This window comes from Rhipicephalus microplus, chromosome 6 (genome assembly GCF_043290135.1).
Source record: "Rhipicephalus microplus isolate Deutch F79 chromosome 6, USDA_Rmic, whole genome shotgun sequence".
Taxonomy (NCBI): Eukaryota; Metazoa; Arthropoda; class Arachnida; order Ixodida; family Ixodidae; genus Rhipicephalus; species Rhipicephalus microplus.
Window position 1 is genome coordinate 182,354,288 of NC_134705.1, and position 17,978 is coordinate 182,372,265.

Consider the following 17,978-nt stretch of genomic DNA (forward strand, 5'->3'; position numbering starts at 1 on the left):
TTCACAAGTCCGAATGCAGCCACCAGTTCAAAATGGCTTGGGGTTCAGCAAGTGTTTAAACTTTGGCCGGGTGGCCAAATCGTGCGACGGAGACAGAAAGACGGACCAAACTTTCTGCGTTCAAGTACCCCAAAAAATAGTATCGTCTTTAAAAGATAAGGGCAAAGAAAGGTGTGCCTACCGCTTCGCATGTGAAGGAATTGACATTCCGATAGTTCTCCCAGTCTCTGCTGTAGATTTCAGCTTCACAGATCTTCACTGGCTGCAGAAAAACAAGGGCAGATGAATAAATGGTAGTAAAAAAAAATGAAGAAAGAATTATGTCCCACTTTTACCTGAAAGCTTAAACTTTCACGATATCAAGGTCTAGCACCTCCCTTCAACTTCTCAGATGTTCGTGCTTACAGACTTAAAAATGTGTTCGGACTCTCAGTACCACGTGTTTTATTGTCCCACTGCCACAATCGCCACAGCTTGCTTTTGTTTCCTTTCTCAAAAACCTGACACCCACCGCTTTGCTTTCAAGAATGCCAGGTCATGCAGGCAGTTCATGACCTGAACATACCAGACGCACAAAGATAATGCAAGGTAAAGCACATTAAATAGGCAATGATCATTGCAACAAGTCTCTTTAACTCTGAAGTGAATGAAGGTGTGAAACAATAGTGCGATGGCGAACGCGAAGCAACTCCTGTTATGCAGAAGGCACAAAACCATGGCAGCGAGCAGACATCCAACAATGGTGGTGCGATGAGTGACCCCAGAAACATAGCAGACATTGGACTGAAACAGCATGCAAGGTAAGACCAAAGGCAAACTGTCAGATTTTGCAAGTGTACAGGAAAGTAAGAAATGTCGGCTTGATGTTAAGCATCATCTTTTTTCTTCAGGCCATAACATATGCATGCATGTTCAGTGGGAGCACTAGTGTTTTTATAGTATGCCTGTGCACAACACTTACATCTACAGCTAGATGCAGATGCATCACATTGGTTCCCGCCCCCTTTCCAAGTGAATTGAACGGAACATTGCGAACGCACCTGCTTCACTTTATAAGATTTCTTGACGAATGCATGTACCTTTTTTTTTTTGGAGATCCTCTAAATTAGCAGGCAAATGGTGTGTGTGCCGTTCATAGGGTGGTGGCTTTACAATGATTATACCATGACAATGATACAAGCTTCTGCGTAGCATCTCCGTAACAGCTATCATAATCTTTTAACAATTTGAGGAGTCATTCCACACTGTGAAGGTCGACGACCAGCGCAGCTGTTAATTACGTAACACAGAGGTCACGCAGAATTTTGAACTTTAATCAGTTACACACATTCCGATATTAAATTCAATATGTCTGCCCAAAAATTCCCCATTGAACTTCTTGCTCACTACTTTGAATTTTTCATCTGACCGGCACGTACGTTTCTGCTGTGGCACGTGTCGTCTTGTTTGGCTTCACACATAAGCTAGGCATTTCAGGCGTGATCCAAACTGTAAGAAGTGTTTGCCTTTTTTCAGTGGCACAAACATTTCTCGCCCCTTAACAACTTCTTCGTTACTTTAAGTGAACCAGTGCTGAATAGCTGGGTTTGCCCAATTTATGTGGCATACTTCTGTGTTGGGGGTTTTTTCATGACGAGAGACGCAGCCCAGACATGCACAGCTTCTTTTTAAAATGCGAAATAAAGCAAAACGTTGTGATACATCTTACCTTCCCCTTCTTTGGAGTGCAGAGCTCTTTGGTGTAGTTGCCTTTCGACACCTTGCAGACCGATTCCGTCATCTTCATCTTGAGTCTGATTATGAGACCAGAGACAACCTGTGGGCATTGAGAGTGAGAGAGAAGTAATAAGCATTTAAGCATGCAGTTGCAATAACTATGCCATTCAGAGTGACACTATAACAAAAGATTAAAATGAAATAATGGTGTTTCAAATACCAAGGGAGGGACATTTTATTGCAGTACAGCATGTATTTGCAATGGAAGAGGGCTTCTTCGGTCTATGCTGCTTTTCTTGTGGAGCTGCTGAACTATACTGCTTCAGTACAGCATTTTAATTCAGCCTATCAAATAAAACACCAGAGTAAATGTTTGATTATGCTATATATATATATATATATATATATATATATAGTTATAAACTTCGAGAATAGTGCAGTATAGGAAACAAAACAATAAAATATTTATTTAATCTTAACAGTTTCGGCTGGTGGACCAGCCTTCTTCGGAGGATCTTACATCCTCCGAAGAAGGCTGGTCCACCAGCCGAAACTGTTAGGATTAAATAAATATTTTATTGTTTTGTTTCCTATACTGCACTATTCTCGAAGTTTATAACTTTTATTACGGTAGCCGGAAGAAACTCTCATCATCTATTTCATCTATATATATATATATATATATATATATATATATATATATATATATATATATATATATATATATATATATATATATATATATATATATATATACACTTTTTTCATTAGATTCATAATGCAGTGTAGCTTTTTCTACAATATTATTTATATTTTTTCCCAGAGAAATGCTGGTTTGTGTTGATGTTATACAACGTAATGTTCTTGGAGTGTATGTATCTCCCTATAGAAATTATACTCTCACACAATTTCGACTACAAGGCTTGTTAGTATCTTCATATAATAATAACAAATAAGATGTTGAGTTGAAGGTGGCCAGAAATTTTATAATAAGCAAGCGCATACTAGATCATAATGGGCCCCGAGAGAGAGAAGCTTAGTGCCACAGTTTGATCAATGCCGGAGCACATTTCACAATTAATACCGCAGTTATCACCACCACCACGTTTGCTGTGCATGTCATACTTACAGTTTTGGCTTATAGTTAGTTAAATGGCATAGAAAAATTTCCAGAGGTGTGGGTGTTCCACAGGCCTTTTAATATAGATGCGTTATTCGACCAATCGCCAGATCAATGGCAATGAGTAGTGCAGAAAAATAAGTGTCTCGTGGCATGTGTCTGCGTAGTATACTTTTTTATAAAACAGTTTGTCGACACGTTCCTGAAAAACAAAAGGGCACAATTGTAACAATACTGATGAGCGTACAACTGAATATATTGATCGTGTATAATCACAAGACTATAAATACATCAAATATATAAGTATATAGATAAAACTTACAATAATTGTTGGAGTTTCATGTCCTGAAACCACAATACGATTACCAGAGATCTCATAGTGGAGGGCTCTCGATACTTTTATTCAATAAACCTATTTTATTGATAAGACTGTTTAACGTCTGCAGCAGAGTTTACATTAAATAAGTTCTAGAAGAAGACAGTGTCATGGTGAGTATATATCTTTTTTTTTTTTTCTGAAACGAAGCTTCAAGACATGTTTCCACAAAATGAGAAAGTACTGTTGTTTAGACAATTTAGACAGCAGGCTTTTCATTTGAGAGCTGGCTCTGGTGTAACTACTCCTAGTGAAACGATGTATCTATTCAAATAATTGCAGTGTAAAAAAAAACAAGACAGAAACGATCAGCCCTGAACTTTTCTGTCATCTTTGTTTCGTTTTTGTCTGCTATGTTATCGTGCTGCAGTTATTTGAAAAGATGTACCAACACGCCCAGTTTGCAACTAATTATGTTTCCGTTCTGGCGTGTTTACGTGGGAGCTGCAAGGACGGCGCTTTGCTGCAAGCCCATAAATGGCACCCGAGAATACACAGTACAAGCAATGGGATCCACGAACAATCACCGAGCTAAAGCATTGCAGGATTACTTTTTCATAAAGTTCTCTGGTACTGTTTTCAAGCCATGACAGTTCATTCAGACTATTTACTCAATTTGTCAGACCAAGTGAGTAGAGAAAAAATCACAACATATCCACAGAGTAAATGTAAACGGTGGGGCGAAGCGTTCATCAGTCCGTCCATCCATTTGTTCTTGATTCCAGTAAAGCTTGCAGCTGGGTGAGTCGGTTCATAATTCTGGGTCGTTTGTATTTACGCACACCACTTTTCCCAGAGTTCTTCCTTCCGTCTGTCCGTTCGTGCGTTCACCCCTATGTCTGTCTGTCTGTCAGTCCGTCCTTTCGTCTATCTAGTTAACACTCCAAGTACAGCCTCACATCTCACATCTTTTCATCATGTATTCATCATATACAAGTGCTGCCATTCAGTGGACATTCTAAGGACCCCTCTTTCTGGTATGTGCCACCTGTGGTTACGCAGTACAACGAGGGACGCAGAAGCCACCCCATAAGGAGCTTCACCCCTAATAATGTTGCACATTTTATATATGGTAAATACAACATATATTTTTTGTTTTACTTTAACCTCTTCAGTGCAAATATTATATTCTTTCAGCCCGTTACCATGTTGATAGTTCCTGCGCTCTCTAATTTAGCTCATCACACATCAGTTTTTTATACATGTGTCTTGAGTTTGCTGATCCTTCCTGTACTTATAGCTGTCAAGGACTAAACCTTTTAGCATTGCATACAATTGAGCAAACATGTTCAAACTTGGTCTTTCACACTCAACAATTGAAAGCTGCAATTCTTCGGATGGAGATGTTTGTGCATTGCCATATTATGACTTTTTGGTGTGCAAGTGATTTACGATCCCCACTGATGCAGCTATATAGGGATGCAGCTATGTCAATATATGGAAAAGTGTACAACAATTATTTTTCCTCTATTCCTTTTGTAAGAGGATTGCCGACTTTTGCCAGATAGATGCCGTGCACTCGCAGCTCTTTTGCTGCTTAGAGGCAGTGAAAAAAGTGTGCTCCATATCGCAGCTTGTCTTGACAGTTTGGTTGACCCATACATTTTGAAAACAGCTGCCAGAAAGTGTAGTCTTCAATTAGCCAAAGTTCGATTCATTTGTGTTCCGAATCAGACTATCAGACTTTATCAAACTTCAGAACAGACATTCACCTATACCACATACCATGTTCATCCTTCGGTTGTTTCTATAGCACTCAGGTCTCGGGTCTGTTATGGGTTTGCAGTATGTTTGGAATAATGAAAAATTAAACTAAGTTTGACTTTTGCAAGGATGCAACAAAAAAAAGCAACAAAGGAATGAAAAAGAATGCCCTTGCATGCAGCAGTAGTCAAAGACCTCCTGTTTGTTCTGGGTGTGGTGTGTGAAGGTGCCACCACGTCTCTTTATACGCATGAAGAAAACAAAAAAAAAATCAAAGTTTACCAAAAATAAAGTCTCAGGAAATGGAAGGCGCATACGCACTTCGCCCGGCAGCGCTACCAGAAGAAAAAAAATCAAGCAAGGACTCAAACAAAAAAGAAAGAAAATAAATAAAGAGGCACGGAGGTAAGCCCTGCATTACACGATAGGCAGGAAAATATCGGGTGTGGCGTCGCTCCAGTAAATCAACTAGACGGGCAGGAAACACCTGGGAGCCTCCGCCCTGTAGGCAACGCGTGGTAATGACGGCATGCTTGGCGCCTCCCTTTGTGCACAACACCCAAAACACGCCTTACTTTCGCAGACATGCAAATTTCGGCTGGGCTGCGTGAAGCATGGTGTATGCCAAGAGCCATGTGGTGTGTACCGCATCGACAAATCTGCATGTACTACAGATACCTCTGCAGATGCAGTGGCTGCTTCGCTTGTTTTACTGCTTAGAAGTTTATGAATACTTGCTCTACAAAACATTTTGAGATGTTTTCATTGCTTCGGGAGGCAATTGAGGAAAGATGGTGTTGATATTTGAGTGATTTCACCACAGTAAACTCTATAGATTATAGTCTATAGACTAACCTAGCACTACTAATGTTAATGATTGGTAACATGGAGTTTTCAATCAGTTATTAAATATATTTTTATCAATGTTGCTAAACATGACTGGCTGCATCTTGTTTGCTTAACCCTTTACTGCCGAGTGTCGCGAATCCGCGACATGCCGAAAAACTTCGGAGCGAGCGAGTGACGAAACGCATGCCACCTTTAACGCCGGCTGTCAAGTACTCACGGGGAACATAGCTTTCAGCACGAAAAACCTGGCGCCGTCCCGTCTAGGATATTTTATGCACTACTAATGTTGAGGATTGGGTAAGTTGGAATTTTCAATCGGTTATTAAATATTTTTTAGCAATGTTGCCAGACATGACTCGCTGCATCTTTTTTTACTTAACCCTTTACTGCCAAGCTGATAGTATAAATCATGAAGCGCGTGCTACAGCTCTCACTGCTACATTGTTTTTCGCCTGAGTGACGCAAGTTCTATCTTCAATAATTTTCCTTATTTGGTGTGTACGCACCCAATAGGTGGCACATGACATGTTATGTAGTAATGAAGTGTGTTTTTTGCTGCAAGGTCCTCGCTTCTCTGGTGTACGGCGAATTTGCAACGTACATAAAAGTATGCATTATGGCTGCATTTTAGATGATCTAATGGTGCAATCATTAAAAGGCTGCTATTTAAAGCTGGAAAAAGAAAACTTTTATTTTGTTGGGTAGTTTTACAATTGAGGCATTAAAGGGTTGAGAAGCTACTATTAGAGTTTAAAACCAGCTGAGCTATCTTTGAGAGATTTGTGACAGAAGGATTTCCTGGTGTGTTGGCCACATGCTTATGCATTAAAGGTATTTTAAATTAAATATTGAAATGTAGCAGCGAATGCCACTTTAATACACCTGAAATACACGGCGAACCAGTCATATTTAAAGCACAGAACAATCTCAAGAGAAGTCCCCGCAAGCGATGATGTTGAAAAACCCCATGGGATGACCAATGTACAGATGATGAAAAAGTGCCTGATAACTGCCTACAGTATAACCCTTGTGGAACCGATAATGTACACAGCAACTGCAATTGGAAAGCTGCCCAGCTTTCTGCTGGAAAAAGTTATTTCTGGCACAGCATGGGCTTTGTGGCCGAATCTCAACATCAGGCGATTCTTCCCAAGTAGGTTTATCACGAAAGCCTTTGTCTGATGAACACACGGCTACGATATGCGTGACTTGTGCCAATCCAATAAGGCTTTCAAGCACTGCACATTCTGCAGATAAGATATGTACACAGCTCAGCGTTTCTATACGAACAATGCGCAACGGCGGTGTAAGTATGTAATTTCTCGAAAGTAGTCTTTTTTTTTTCATGCTGCTATAAGAGAGATGGCTTATGGTACAATGTGAAGACCTTAGCATTTCGTTATCAAATGTGTGCTTATGAATTGTTTCAAGTGTCTATCCTGGGGTCGATCTGAACAATATACATTAATCAGACATAGACATATGGCATGATCACATGAAAGCTGCCCTGCTAAGCTCCGCAAGTATCACTATGGCTTTCTTGAAACAAGGACCCCTCCCTCGCTTGCACTAGCATGATTAATTAAATTAAATGTATTTCTTTCTGTCTCTTGCTCCCTCTCTGTACCAGTTCACCCGGTGGTATCGGTACCGCTGGTGTCAACGGTCCTCAGAATAAGTTACACGGTCAATCCATGCACCCGCACAATCCTCATATGTCGCGGCTCCCGCTCAGAAAGACCGACATTAATTGTTTTTCACGACTTAACAACATTGCCAGCTCGTTATATTCCTCACAACGCGACATTTCAGCTTCAATAATATTCCTCATAACGCGCATTTAATTAAGCTATATCTGAACGGTGCAAGAACAACTATTTATACGGAGGCGGTAGATATTTTCGAGCACTAATAAGAACGCGAATCACCCATGTAATTACGCGAATGAATTCATGCGCGCATCATGCACGTTCACAGTGTTGCTTAATTAAAGTACACTTATTAACGTCTCTAACCCCCGCGTTATATATAAACGGTTAGAGGTATATACAGTATGAAACACGGTTTCGTTTCTTCATGCGTGCAGTCGGCTATCATGCGTACACTTAACTTCGCGTGCACAGGAAGGATTCGACCTCGAAACCTCAAGCGCGCTAGCAAACTTTCTCAACACCGCAGTCTTTAATTAGCAACTCGCTTGCACGGCAGCGAGTCGCGCCCTTTTGCTTAGTCACCGTCACCCCATTTGACGGCAGTCCAAAAGGATCGCACGACGCTAGAATCACGTGCGAGTGAGTGAGCATGCAATCGTGCGTCAGTGGCGCGACTCCGTCGCAACCGCGCGCGACAGCGAAACAATCGCCGATACCTGCCGAGAGGCTCACCTGCGTTTCGGCTTCCAGGATTTCGACCACGGTGTCGTAGAATTCGCGGCCGTCCACCTGCGTCGCCGCCACATAGTGAGCTTCGTCGAGATAGTTTTCAAAGTCTTTAGCGTCGTGCTTCATCGGTGCGCCCAGTAGAGCCGCTGAACCGAGCGCCAGCAGGGCGCAGAGCGCGGCGACAGCTGTCGCAATGGACAACTTCATTGCGTTCAAATCCTTCCGTGAGACGAGTCACTTGATTGAAGAAGTCGTCTGCGGACTCCGCAAAACCGCGTATACGGACCTCCACCACAGGCACAGCGGTGGGACGGAGGCTCAATCAACGCGCAGCTGACAGCAAAAACTGACGCTTTCGCCACGGATACCTCGCTTTCCCCAGTGTTTATGTTTTCCTGTGGCTGCGCACGCAGCGCCACCTACTCGCCTTTCAAGTTTCAAACCTTTTCCTGCTGGAGAGAGTAGCGACAACTTTGCCAACTTGCCTCCTCCCCTTCTCTTTCTCAACCAACGCTGCGTTGCCTCTCTCTGCACACTTCTTTAGGCAGTGCGCCGTGCTCCCGACCGGGTTGCAGAAATTAGGTGCCTTTTCTCATCTTCTAACCACTACCACCACCACCACCACTTGTGTTATGCGGAGAAGCCGTCACGCATCGTCGGCTCTCGAGATCGGTAAATGCGTAGAAGACAAAGACTGACACAGCAGACGAGCACATTGGTCTTCGTCCTCGTATTTTGCGCACTTGTGTCACGTCACACCAGCAAGCCCATACATTAGTCACATGGGCGTCTGAGAAAATTTGCAAGCACCCTACCCCTACCCCCAACGTTGCCCTCGCCGGAAGTTTTGGATATATTACATTATATGCAGTAGCAATAAGATACACATATTGGTAAGCATTACGAGTGGCTGCATATTCGTGTGAAATGTCCTTCTGCATTGACTAACCTGTCGGTCTCGTCATGGCCGGCATTGGGGCGCCCCCTCTCTTACACCCCCCCCCCCTTTCCTGTAGATTCTGCCTGCGGCTCTGTTTTCTTTCTCATTTTTCTCGAGTAACTATGCTCTTGTATTCTTTTATTATTTTCCGACAAAAGCGTCGACGTGTAATCGTTACATGAAGTGTACATAAAAACATCAATACCATATATCCCACGTTTTCTTGCCAAAAGGTTGCGTCACAGGTGCAAGAATACAGACTCAGTATCTGTCATTGTAACAAGCGCCAGTGAGCAATCGCATTCAGGCTCCGATGACAATATCAACTTGCAAGGCAGGCTAACGGGCTGCCTCGAATATATGCTTTGTCAGCTCGACAATGGGTTGCCCATTCACAAAACTACAAGCCTCTATAAGTTTGTTGCCGCGTTGAGCCATTTCGCTGCCAAGAATTTAATGGGTTGTGTGCCATATATTATTAGATTTAATAGAGTCACACGAATTTTGAGCATCCCCGAAATACACAAGGAAGCAGTTATCTGACGCGCAAAATTTTCGAACGTAATAGTTCGCTGCGAATGGCATTGCCTTTCGAGGGATAGTCCGCTCAAAGGGCAATACACTAAAAATATATACTATTTGTTTTGACTTCTTCACTGAGGCAAATCATTTCTTCCAACACAACAACGAAACATATCATACAACGCTGCAGAATTTTCCACGGCGTCTGCTGAAACAAGTGAAACAGATGACGCATAAATCAAAAATTATTTCACCAAAATTACAAACGTAACTTAATTAAAGTTCCGCGGAAAATAAACAGATTGCGCTGCCACAAAGATGGCGGCGCCCGGCTCATGAGTAACGCTAGGGTGGCTAGTAACGCGTGGCGAGTAGAAAGCCGCCGGCAGGTGGACGACCCGACTTCTCGCGCGCAGCCTCCGTGACGACGCGTCAGAAAGCGTCCAGAATCTCGGAGGACATGACAAGCCATCCTAGACGCTTGGTTTGGTGACCGATCCCAGGAAGACGACGCTGCTGGGGTCCTTGCCGAGCACCAGAAACAGGAAGGGTCGGTCCACCGTGAACTCCAGGTTGCGGCCGTCCGCACAGTCGGCGATGGGCGGAAGACCGGTCAACCGCGCCTCACTTCTCGCCGCCGCCGAACGCAGACCCAGCCGGAACACGGCGAAGTGCTTGGCGGCCGACACCTTCAGCCGTCCTGCAGCGCCTGTTTCGCATAGAAATGTTAAAGATTGGAAAGATGGCGAGCTGAAGAATGCATACATTGTAGGCATTTTTATTATGCTGATATTCATCTGTACATTACCATCAACATAATGCTTTCGTAATGCATTCTCAACGCTGTCGTGTATGATCATTGTCATCCTGAGTGGATCGTAGCTGTTGGTCATCGGGATCTCAGCCAGAACCTCAAAATAAGTATATTTCTGACTCTTCTGAGGTCTCTTCAACCCCCATTTCGTGATGGTCTGCAACGGCGTATACGAGATATGGGCGTAGGAAAGGGGAGACAAAATAGGCGCTTGTCCACTCCCCTGTACCCCTTTACAATGCAAAATAGTTTTGCACCCCTAAGACAAAGCCCTGCTACGCCCATGGTTGAGGTGCTGTGTCGAACAATATTAATAAAAGGTGGGGTTTTCCCATCAAAAAACCACCATATATTTATGAAAAAACGCCGTAGTATGGGGCTCCAGAAATTGTTTTACGATCTGGCATACGTGCACTGACATGGCACAGCACACGGGTCTGTACCATCGCGCCTCCATCAAAATGCGACCCCCGCGGCGGGGATCTAACCCGCTACCTTCAGTTCAGCAGCCGAGCACCCTAGCCACTGATTCACCGAGGAGAGCGCGGTGCAATATCTTATGAGCGAGATGCGATTGCTGACCGAAATGGACTACTACATTAAGCACTAAACAAATATTGTGAAAATAACTTCTTAAGGATACACATTCTTGCGATTTCCACTTCTTCACACGTTTCCGAATACGAAGCGTCCGCGCCAGAATGAAAAGAACAACCATGCATTCGTTCAATCTCAATTCGAAGAATAAATTGAGATTGTAGTGCGCTTACCATAAAATAGGGAGATGGGCAGCCACCCGCTCGCAGTACGACGATACGAAGAAAGCCGTGCGGATTCCCCCGGACCAGGAGACGTTTTTGTTAGCTTAGAAGATTTTTTTCTATTGTCTAGATTTTCACGGAAGTAGTACAGTACGAAAGTCCGTATCTTGAGTTACCGTGTATGCCCCCTTGCTCCCTGAGGGCGCGTATACTAGCCATTTATTAAGCTTTCTGCACCGATTGCCACGTGGCCATAATATGGAAAGATGATCATGAATGTTACATTTGGTTTCGTCATTATCCGTTTACCCTTCTTGTTTCCGGCTTAAAATGTTGAAAACTTCTCATCGACAGTCGAAGAGCCGTAACTCGAAAAGGGACGTACCTGCTCCGGTCATGTCGGAGAAGTCCGCCGCGTCTCCGAACGCGTCCCGAACGCCCATCGCAGGCAGAAGTCGAGCGAAGTCCATGGCGCAGCAAAGTCTCAGCCTCGGCAGCGTGACATCGACGAGACCACGCTGCTCAAGGCGGTCCAGGCATTCCATGATCTTGTCCTTGGAGAGACTCCGCTCGAGCGACGCGAGTCCGCCGAACGGAGAGTCCGGCAGGAACACGACCAGGGACTCCAGGAGCGGCGAGTTGTACGGGACCTCGAGCACGGTCGCCGCGATGTCGTCGCACCTGGGACGCCGATGAATCGAAATGAATGAGAAGACGAATGACGAGAACGTGGACGTGAGCACGTGGGTGGAGTAAGGTTTTCAACGCACTGTCCCCTCCCCACGCAACTGGAAGAGTCCAAAAGAAGACGAGTTTCTCATTGGATGCAAAAACGAAAATGAAGCAATGACGTGCTGCACACAACTGACAGCCTTTGGTCCCTTTTCGGGAGCTAAATTGGGGAGTAAACCATTCTATGAATTGCAGCAGAATCGAAAGTTGGGCTAGTTTGGCTAGATGCGTGGTATAACTGTCCGTTCAAATGCACGAATAAACACTTTCTTTTTTGCCTGCACAGGCATGCGTTTTTTTTTGGATTGGCTGTTTTTTGATTGCCTAGTTATATATTCTTCTCTATTTAATAAATCGTTTAGTTGCGAGAAAGCGCTTGTCCTCTCTTCCTTTCTGTTTATTCGTGCGCTTGAACGGACAGTTATACTATTCTACGAATGCAACATTTGGGGTCCTCTGCGAAAAGTATTGCCAAAATTTGCATAGCCATAACCTGAACGTCGGACGATGCTGGGACAAATTCGAATAAGTAAATATAGGTGTTTCATTCCGGCGCCTGGCTACAGATGTGATTATGAGTCTGGAACGCCCTTAATCGGTCGACAAAACACTACGAAGAGTAAGATATCGCGGAATGAGGCCTTAGAATGCGGTGTGGCAGTACCGTGGACAGGATTATTTCATGGTTTGACTAAGACAGGAATGCCATATATCGCACAGGTACAGTAGTGGCGTAGCCACGGGGAGGGGTTGGGGGATTAAGCTCCTCCCTCACCCACTAAAGTATGCATGGGATGCAGAGAAGGTGAAGGACTGATCCCAACGTTAAACGTAACGATGTTTATTAACGTGGTAGCAACAGCAGGGCAAGCGTGCCGATGCTGCGCTCGAACGTTTAGAGAAACAATCATTCAAACCAAGCTTGGTAGCTAGGGATATATAGCCGTCTGTGGTGACGTCCGCCTCCGGTGAAAGAACAGTGGCGCTGTCCGTTATCGGACGCGCGTGTTGCAGGAAGTGGCCGTGTCACGCCGGGCTTATCAGTGGTGAGACAAAGGACGCACAGGACTGTGCGCAGTGGTCGCCATATCATCCCCCCTTCCCCCTCACGGAGTACAGAGCCCTCAGGGTCTGTAAAGATTTGGGAGTCGTACGAGTAGGCACTGCGCCGTGTCGCCTGTAGGCAGACAGAAATTAGGTGCCTTCTTCCTTTTCCACATGAACCACTACCACCACCAGTCGTACGAGAAGTCCTGATCGTGTCGTGAAAGAGCGGCCTGCGATGTCGGTGGCTGTGGAATTCGGATGCCTGAGGAACGAGTGGCGCTGCCCGGTTCGTTCACCGTGATGTATGCGGGCTTGAGTCGGTCAATCGAGACGCGGACGTCATTCCCGTTTAGGCGCAGAGTAAAGGTCTTGTCACGATGTACTACTAGGTAGGGCCCGCTATAGGGTGGCTGGAAGGGCCAGCGGACGATGTCGTCGCGGAGGAAAGCGTGCGTGCACGATGCCAGCTCCTTGAACTCAAAAGGTGTAGGCTTGGTGTGGCGGGCGGCAGGCGATGGGCGTAAGGCAGCGATTGTGCGCCGGAGCCAAGCGACAAAGTCGGTGGGGTCTGACGTCGTAGTGCTAAATGGCAGAGCTGCGAGAAATTCAGCTGCGAGACGGAGTGGTTCTCCGTAGACGAGCTCTGCTGGCGTAGCGAGGATGTCCAGCTTGAAGCTGGCGCGAAGTCCTAGAATGACAGCCGGGATGGCCTCGAGCCAGGTTGATTCCAGGTGGCACATAATGTCTGCCTTGAACTGTTGGTGAAAACGCTCGATCATTCCGTTGGCACAGGGGTGGTAAGTGGTGGTCCTCAAGCGTTAAAAACCGATAGTCAGTCCGAGGTGCGACTCAAACTGTCGTCCTTGGTCGGTGGTTACACGGCGGGGGGCGCCGAAACGAGCAATCCAGCTAGTGAAGAAAGCCGAGGCGACGAATTCCGTGGTGATTCCCTCGAAAGTCATGCCTCGGGCCATCGAGTTTAGCGGTTGATGGCATTGAGGCATCAGCGGTAGTGTCCAGCCGGGGGAAAAGGTCCTATGATCTCAAAGTGAACATGTTCGAAATCTCCAGAGGCAATTTTCCGAGTGGGGACGTGACGTGCTGGCGACTTTAGCGCGTTGGCAGTGAATGCAGGAGCGCACCCACGTGCGAAAATCTTGCTGCATGGAGGGCCAGACATAACGGTCAGCCACGATGCATGTAGAGGCACGTATGCCAGGATGGCTGCGGTTGTGGAGCTGGTTTAAAAGACCTCGGCGACGGCACAGGGGCACAGAATATTGTTTTTGCCGACCCTGGAATGGGGACTTCTTTTAGCTGAAGTGAGGACATGCCCTTGAGAAGTTCCTGCAGCTCGGCGTCTGTGATCTGAGCCTCGGCGAGGATGTCTACTGTTATTTGCACCGAGCTGATGGTGGCCACACGTGAAAGCGGTCGGCGACCACGTTGTCTTTCCCGCTGATATGTTGGATGTCGGTGGTGTACTGTGCAATGAACGAAAATTGGTTCTGCTGAACAGGCGGGAATTTGTCGTGGCGTCGAGAGAAGGCGTAGGTTAAAGGCTGGTGGTCGGTATAGATGGTGCAGTGTTGCGCTTTGAGAACGTGGCGAAAGTGCTCAACTGCTTCGTATATCGCCAGAAGTTCTCTGTAGTAAGCTGGCGAACTTGAAGGCGCAGTGGTCCTGGTTTCGTAGGTGGAACTGGCCACTGAAGGGGTGTCCTTCCGAGCTGAGAAGAATGCCAAGGGGTGTCAGGTGTTCTCCACGCGTTGCACGAGAGTGGCGCCGGCTGCGAAACCAGAGGCGTCCGTGAAGAGTCCTGAGGGAACATCAGCCACGGGATGAGAGAGGAGCGTAGCAGTACAGCAGTGCCTTGCATTTCTCGAAAGTTTGCACCAAAGTCGGTGTCCACGTCACGGGTTGGTTTCCTCGTAGACCAGCCAAGACATCATGAAGGGGCGCCTGGTAGTCGGCGGCGTGTGGTAAGAAACACCTATAGAAATTCAGCATGCCGCGGAAACGGCGAAGGTCTTTAGCGGAGGAGGGTTGAGGGTACTTCTGCAAGTCAGAGATACGATCAGAAAAGGATCGAGTTCCCTCAGATGAAACTTCGTGGCCAAAAAATGAACGGTGGAAGCGCCGAGCGTGCTCTTCTGAACGTTGACGAGCAGGCCGTGGTCGTTGAGGCGCTGGAGCAACAGACGAAGGTACCCGTGGTGTTCTTCGGCTTCATGTGAAAATACCAATATGTTGTCAAGATAGACGAAGCAGAAGTCAAGGCCACGAACGACTTCGTCGATGAAGCGCTGAAAAGTTTGCCCTGCGTTCCTTAGCCCAATGCTCATGAAAGAAAACACGAACAAGCCAAACGGTGATAATTGCAGTTTTCGGGACGTCGTCCCAATTGACATGTATTTGCGTGTAAGCCTTCACCAAGTCCAGCACGGAGACGATGTGACAGCCGTGAAAGCGGTGGACGAAGTCCTGTATGTGCTGGGCGGGGTACCTGTCCGGGATGGTGCGCGCGTGTTGAGGGCGCGGTAGTCCCCACATGGTCGCCAGCCAGCGGTATTCTTCGGGACAAGGTGAAGTGGCGAGGCCCATGGGCCATCGGAGCGATGGGCGATGCCTTCTCGGAGCATGGCCTCGAACTCTGCCTTGGCTATGCGCATGCGCTTTGGGACCCGGGGGGGAGGGGGCAGAGTTGTCCGGATATAGTACATGGTGGTGCGCTGCACTGTGCGTGGTAGGCTGCTGGGGCGCGTCAAACCGGGAAACTCAACGAGGATGGTATGGTACGGCGAGTGATTGTCGACACTGAGGACCTTGATGCTTGGCTGTTGGGTGGTCGTCCACTAGCCATGTGTGAGGTGTCCTGTTGTCGCGTCGGTGAGCGAGTCGTTGCGGCAGTTCGGACGGAGGTTGTAGTGAGCCAGAAAGTCTGAGCCGATGATTGGCTCGGCGACGTCAACAATGACAAAATTCCAGTGAAGGTCGTGGTGTATATTCTTGAGCTGAACGTGCAGGCGCAGTGAGCCGTACGTATTGATTGTGGACCGGTTAGCCGCGCTAAGCTCGAAAAATGGTGGCCGAGGACCTTGAAGGTGGGACCGCGGGTAGCAGCAGATGTCGGAACCACTGTTTTGCGACTTTGTCGGTGACGAAGATACGGTGGCCTCCAGGTTGGCAGCTTGCGGTCGTCTCCACCAGCTGCCGTCAGTGCTTCTCGTTGGCGGAGCAGAGTGGTCGAATTTGCCGGGCCCTGTCACCGACGTGCCGATGGTAGTAGCACCGGCCATGCTCCAGGCTGCTGTGACGAGGCGTTGACACAGTCACTGCTTTGCTATTGGTATCGCTGACGCGTTGAAATTCACTCACCTACGCGTTACTCAATGTAGCCGAGTTGTTGATCGATGTTGTCAATGCGGCGCGCAAGCTCTGTGGTATTGAGTGGTGCGGTGACAGCCTGAATGGTGGGCAGTGACTGCGGCACAGAGACCTCGATGACGCAGTCTGCGATCTCGGTAAGGTCGTTGGGAGGAAACCTGGACTGAGCCTGCAAAATTGCTTGGACATGCGGTGCGGTGGAAGTTGTTCAATCCAAATCACTTTCAGCAAGGAATCCGGGACTTCTATTCTGCCCGTGAGAGCACGCATGTGGCGGAGCAGCTGTGAGGTTTTGCGTTACCCATGTTCTAAAAGGCATCGCCGACGATGCCTTCACCATGCTCCTGGCCAAGAACCCTCGCACTGTGGCGGAGATCATTACACTTTGCCAAAGTTACGAGGAGCTACGACGGCAGCGCTCGATGACCCGTCGACCATCCTCACGTGACGCTGATCTCTCGGCCTTGTCAACACTTCCTGACCACACCGCCTTGCTTGCTGAAATCAAGTCATTCGTGCGTGAGGAAGTTGCCCGCCAATTCTCTTTACTGGCCTTTGCTTCCCCGAAATGTGCTGAACAGTCGTCAAGCACACTTCTGCCTCCCCTCCGCCGAGCCATTCAGCAGGAAATCGCGGAGGTCGTTCCAGAATATCACCAGCCGCCTCCAGTATCTACACCACTCAGTTACGCCCAAGTTGTCGCCAGGCCACCCCCACCGATTCCTGTGACTGGCCCCCTTGGTTACACCGAAACCATCGCCAGACCCCAGGCCTTCGGAGAAACTGTGCCTCCTACATATACCGACGTCATCCACGTGCCCCGTGTGCCGCCCACTATGCAGTTATATCAGCAGCCGGCTCGCCCATCGCGTTCTTCGACATGGATGGGACCCGCGAACCGATGGCGCACTGTGGACAATCGCCCCATCTGCTTTGCTTCTGGTTGCGTCGGTCACGTAGCACGCTACTGCAATCGTGTGCAGCGATCACAGGTCGCCTCCAATTTTCCCAGCCAATCGAGCCGCTTTTATGACCAACCGCCACCTACGTCACCGTCGTCCCGCCCCGCTCCATCTACCCGCCGTTCACATTCTCCGCGACGTCGCTCAATGTCGCCGATGCGGCCACGTCCACTAGAGGGTGACCAGGAAAACTAGTCGTCGCAGTCCACGAGGCAAGGGCTGCGACGCTGTCGAACTGCGGAAGCCCTCAGCAAAGACCATCGAACGTGATAGACGTGCTTGTGGATGGTGTTCGTGCATCTGCCCTTGTAGATACTGGAGCCGCCGTATCCGTCATGGACGCAAAGCTTAGCCGATTACTGCGCAAAATGACCACGCCACTTTCCGGGCTCTCCCTCCGTACAGCCAGCGCCCAAAGCATTCACCCTACAGCGATGTGTACAGCCCGCCTTATGATTCAGGACGTGATGTATGCCGTCGAATTCATCATAATTCCTTCATGCTCTCACGACGTCATCCTAGGATGGGATTTTCTCTCCCGCCACGACGCCGTCATTCATTGCGCACCAGCAGAAATAGAGCTCACACCATTCTCTTTTTTGACGCCGGCCGACAGTCCATCTGCTGCAAGCAAGTTACTCGTCAGGGACGACACGCAAGTGCCTGC

General features: G+C 47.4%; 2 protein-coding genes across 3 annotated transcripts in view; both read right to left on the reverse strand.

Annotated features, from left to right (window-relative positions):
• LOC119167041 (cathepsin L) overlaps window positions 1-17,978 on the reverse strand; it is a 181,558-nt gene that overhangs the window by 22,251 nt on the left and 141,329 nt on the right. The window contains exons 1-3 of one of the 2 annotated variants that reach the window (XM_037418450.2): window positions 8,150-8,527; window positions 1,709-1,816; window positions 182-262 (exon numbers count right to left, since the gene is read on the reverse strand). In XM_037418450.2, coding sequence (XP_037274347.1) covers window positions 182-262; window positions 1,709-1,816; window positions 8,150-8,353 — 393 coding nt within the window. In that variant the 5' untranslated portion in view covers window positions 8,354-8,527. Of the gene's footprint in view, window positions 1-181; window positions 263-1,708; window positions 1,817-8,149; window positions 8,528-17,978 lie in introns of those variants that run through there. The other variant, XM_075867210.1, reaches the window with a different exon arrangement.
• LOC142765069 (thyroxine-binding globulin-like) lies at window positions 9,734-12,037 on the reverse strand. The gene is made up of 2 exons (XM_075865634.1): window positions 11,569-12,037; window positions 9,734-10,317 (listed from the first exon to the last, which is right to left on the reverse strand). Exons 1-2 carry the CDS (start codon window positions 11,726-11,728, stop codon window positions 10,082-10,084), a joined length of 396 nt encoding a protein of 131 aa, XP_075721749.1. The 5' UTR covers window positions 11,729-12,037; the 3' UTR covers window positions 9,734-10,081.